The 4,730-nt window shown below is 38.2% G+C and overlaps 1 protein-coding gene across 1 annotated transcript in view; it reads right to left on the minus strand.

Moving 5' to 3' along the window:
* Positions 1-2,954: 2,954 nt before the first annotated feature.
* The window catches only part of szl (sizzled), a 3,319-nt gene continuing 1,543 nt past the window's right edge, over positions 2,955-4,730 (minus strand). The window contains exons 3-4 of the mRNA XM_051690280.1: positions 3,405-3,497; positions 2,955-3,265 (exon numbers count right to left, since the gene is read on the minus strand). Of these exons, the coding sequence (XP_051546240.1) occupies positions 2,955-3,265; positions 3,405-3,497 (404 nt within the window). The remainder of the gene's footprint in view (positions 3,266-3,404; positions 3,498-4,730) is intronic.

The following is a 4,730-nucleotide window of genomic DNA, read 5'->3' on the forward strand; positions in this document are numbered from 1 at the left end:
ACATTTAAAGTGATAGTTCACCTAAAAATGAAAATTATGACTTTCTTTCTTCTGCAGAACACAAGTGAAGATTTTCAGAAGAATATTTCAGCTCTGTAGGTCCATACAATGCAAGTGAATGGTGACCAGAACTTTGAAGCTCAAAAAAGCACATAAAGGCAGCATAAAAGTAATCCATAATACTCCAGTGGTCTAATCCATGTCTTCAGAAGGGATATGATAGGTGTGGTTGAGAAACAGATCAATATTCTAAAGTATATATATATATAGTATATATATAAAGTCCTTTTTCATTATAAATTCTCGTCCGTGCTCAGTAGGTGGCGATGTGCACGAAGAATGCGGATTGCCAAAATCAAAAGAAGAAGAATGTGAAAGTGAAAGTGGAGATTTACAGTGAAAAATGACATTTTAAAGATTTTAATGATTTGAAGATTAAAAGGTTTTAAAGATTTGAATGTGTGGATTACTTTTATGCTGCCTACATGCGCTTTTTTGAGCTTCAAAGTTCTAGTCACCATTCACTTGCATTGTATGGACCTACAGAGCTGAAATATTCTTCTGAAATCTTCATCTGTGTTCTGTAGAAGAAAGAAAGTCACACACATCTGGGATAACATGAGTGTGAGTAAATGATGAGAGAATTTTCATTTTTGGGTGAACTGTCCCTTTAAAGTTGACCACGCGGAAGCAACAAATGAACAGTGACTGAATTGTTAGACATTCTCTTATTTTAATTGATTATGAAATTTATTGTACACTAAATTAAACCATTGTTTATATGGCATACAAACAATGGGGATCTTAGTTAGGGTGACAGCATTCAACTTGAACACGTATTTACAGTATACACATCTATTAAAAAGAAAAATCACACTCATTTGGTTTTAGTTTTTGTATTAAATATTATTTCCCAGAGCAGCTGAGGAAGTGACAGTACATTTGGCCTTTAAGGAGCTCATTAGCCGAAATGTAAGCTTTTATAAAATGATACTACTTTTTTAATTAAACTAGTCACACTACTGATTTCAGTTTAGTTAACTTAGCATAATTTGTATTAGTTACACCCAAACACTCATGTAAACTCAGGAGATCATTAATATGGTTGTAGGGTGACTATAGGTAAAGTGGGACACTTTTGGATATTTTACTTTTTCTGGCAATTATATTTAATTGTGATCCACATGCCAAATAACCCGACCTTATACCTTTATAGAAAGCTTAGATGTCTCCTACCTTAGTCAAAAGCTAAATTTAAGAAATACTAAATAATGGGAAGAAGAACCTTTGAAGACCCTTTTTTTCAGGCTGTATACTGTCAAAGTGGGACACTTCATTTTCCCCTCAAGCTAGACAGGAGCCTGAACTTGAACAAATAACACAGGTTTACATAAAGATTAACTCAACAAAAAATATCAAATTCAAGTTTTTAATTCCCCTTAGTTGTAAGATATCCATCAATCATCAAAAAGGTAAAAATTGGTGATGTTCATTTGTATTTTTTATTTATGCTATACTTTATTTTCTTTATTGCATGTAAACTCACTGCATTACACTGCTATTTAATCATTATTATTTCTATGTTAATTAATAATAAACTTGTAACGTCTCTTTAAATGTCTTGATATGCTGTCCCACTTTACCAGAATCACCATGTCCCACTTTGCCATTTGTGTTAAAGAGGAAAAATGATTCCATAGAAAATATTTTGGGAATTGCTTTCTACATTTTCTGATACACTTTCGGATCATAAATCATTATCATGTACGAACATGAAAACAACTTTTAATCTTCTTAAAAAGATGGTCATAAAAATGAGCTCTGTCATGCATCTCAGTGTAACATCATCAGTTTAGGAACCCTAAAAGTTAACTGTTTACTCCCCAAATATTAGTTTAGTAATGATTTTTTGCCAGGAGATACATATGGATTGAACGGGGGTCACGCTTAAAGGAATATTCCGGATTCAATACAAGTTAAGCTCAGTCGACAGCATTTGTGTCATCATGTTGATCACCACAAAAATGTATTTCGACTCGTCCCTTGTTTTCTTTAAAAAAAGCACAAATCTGTGTTCCAGTGAGACACTTACAATGGAAGTCAATGGGGTCAATTTCTGGAAGGTTTAAAGACAGAAATGTGAAGATTATGATTTTATAAAAGCACTTAATTCTGTTAAAACTCGTGTATTATTTCAGCTGTTAAATTGTTTAAATCGTTATTTTGGCGGGATTACAGGGTGTACGGCATGACGTCGTCATGGTAACGAAGTTGTAAAATTGTCTATAACTGCACAGATGCAGTTAGTAAGTTATTTTATCACAGTAAAATCATGTTAACACACATATTGTTTATGTCTTGTGTCTATACGTTTGAAACAGTGAGTATTTTAATGTTTACAGATTATTGACCCCATTGACTTCCATTGTAAGTGTCTCACTGGAACACACATTTGTGCTTTTATGAGTCAAAATTAATTCTTATGGTAATCAATATTATGCCACAAATGCTGTTGATTGAGATTAACTTGTATTGAACCCGGAATATTCCTTTAACTGTACCAATTTACCCATATTCACCCCATTACTGGAGCAAGGGTTTATCTCTACATAATTGGTTGTAAAAACAATTAAAAAAAAATCTAGTTTAGAAAACATGTTTATTATTTACAGCACACAAACAACGAAAAAAACACAAAAATACGTCTGAATATCCTTCTTTACAAAATCCATCTCAATAGAAATATTATTCTTTACAATTATTTAACTCTCTATGTACAACAGTTGTAGTGCATCTCAAGTCGATGAGATAAAAGAGCTGAGTGAGATGTATGAGTTGCCCCATTCCACTAATATCTCATCTCTCTCATTTTAAAACCCCTCTATAATCATATTATTTTAAGTATTAATGATATATGATAGTCTCTCTTGAACTTTGCAGCGTTTTTGGGTCGTTTAGCACTTGTGGTGCTTCCATTTGCGTGTTGCCGTGGTGATGTGGAGGTCTTTTTTGAGCCAGGGGAAGAGATTTGACAACTCGATGGATCCGTTTGTACGCATGGTTCCGGTGATGAGGTAGAGCTGAGCGCGGCCGGGTCGGACCAACATGTGGGCGCATCTGAGGTTGATGAGCAGCCAGCGCTGCAGGAGACTGGCGGTGTCGTATGGGAGCAGCGGACCACGCTGGATGAACTCCACCTGCCCCTCCACCATCAACTCCGGCTCTGAGGAGGCCAGTCGACGCCGGGAGATCTTGGCTTTGACAGCTGTGAGGAAAAGAAGGCGAGAGGGTGAGCTTTTGTGTCCCAAACATCTCAAAATCACACCTTAAACTATCAGCAAAGAAAAACAAAAAAAAATGTTATGTATAAAATGTTTATTTGGAAGAATAGAACGGTTATTTACCGAAGTCACTGAGGCAGAGGGCATCCAGCACTTTTTTGAGGGAGGGCATTTCCGCTACAGGTGGGCAGCTTTGGCACGCAGGCTGAGGGAATTCTGTCAACGCAAGAATGCACAAATTAGTCTACATGTCATGCACAGCAATACGCTAATAATTCAACAACAAAAAAATCTATTAAATGTTAAGACTGCAATGCGAAGGGCCTGGGTATCTCAGCGAGTATTAACGCTGGCTACCACCCCTGGAGTCGCAAGTTCGAATCCCATGGCGTCCTGAGTGACTCCAGTCAGGTCTCCTAAGCAACCAAATTGGCCCGGTTGCTAGGGAGGGTAGAGTCACATGGGGTAAACGCCTCGTGGTCGCTATAATGTGGTTCGTTCTCGGTGGGGCACGTGGTGAGTTGAGCGTGGTTGCCGCGGAGAATAGCGTGAAGCCTCCACACGCGCTACATCTCTGCGGTAACACGCTCAACAAGCCACGTGATAAGATGCACAGGTTGATGGTCTCAGACGCGGAGGCAACTGGTTGCTAGGGAGCATAGAGTCACATGGAGTAACCTCCTTGTGGTCATGATTAGTGGTTCTCGCTCTCAATGGGGCGTGTGGTAAGTTGTGTGTGGATCGTGGAGAGTAGCATGAGCCTCCACATGCTGTGAGTCTCCGCGGTGTCATGCACAACGAGTCACGTGATAAGATGCGCGGACTGACGGTCTCAGAAGCGGAGGCAACTGAGATTCGTCCTCCAGCACCCGGATTGAGGTGAGTAACCGCACCACCACGAGGACCTACTAAGTAGTGGGAATTGGGCATTCCAAATTGGGAGAAAAAGGGGATAAAAAAAATAAAAAAAAGATTGCAATGCGAAATCAAGATATTGGGCAAAAATCTACGTGTGCCGATCGGTTTTTGTTTAAACGTTTATGACATTCCCAGATAAAAAAGCCATTTTAAACATGTGTAAACAAGTCACGCATGTAAGCGTTTATTCTCAAGAAACTTTTTGAGTGTGTTTATATTCATACCAATACGCTGATAATGACCAAAAATCTGTTTATTCTAAAATCTGACACTGTAAAAAACGCGTTTACATGTAGATGGATTTTTCTCTGTTTTTAACGTCAAAACGCAAACAGTCACACGCACAACACTCACGCACATTGGATAAGCCAGTAAATGGCGGGAATGCGGGAAATCTCGCCAATGGTTAAAAATCTATGTGTGCCCAGTGATTTTTGCTTAAAGCGTTTACATGACCATAAACGGGGCAATCGGGCTGATTTATGAAGCGTAATCGATGTAAGCTTGCACATATAAACATGCATTTACTGC

This window comes from Myxocyprinus asiaticus, chromosome 46, assembly GCF_019703515.2.
Source record: "Myxocyprinus asiaticus isolate MX2 ecotype Aquarium Trade chromosome 46, UBuf_Myxa_2, whole genome shotgun sequence".
NCBI lineage: Eukaryota > Metazoa > Chordata > Actinopteri > Cypriniformes > Catostomidae > Myxocyprinus > Myxocyprinus asiaticus.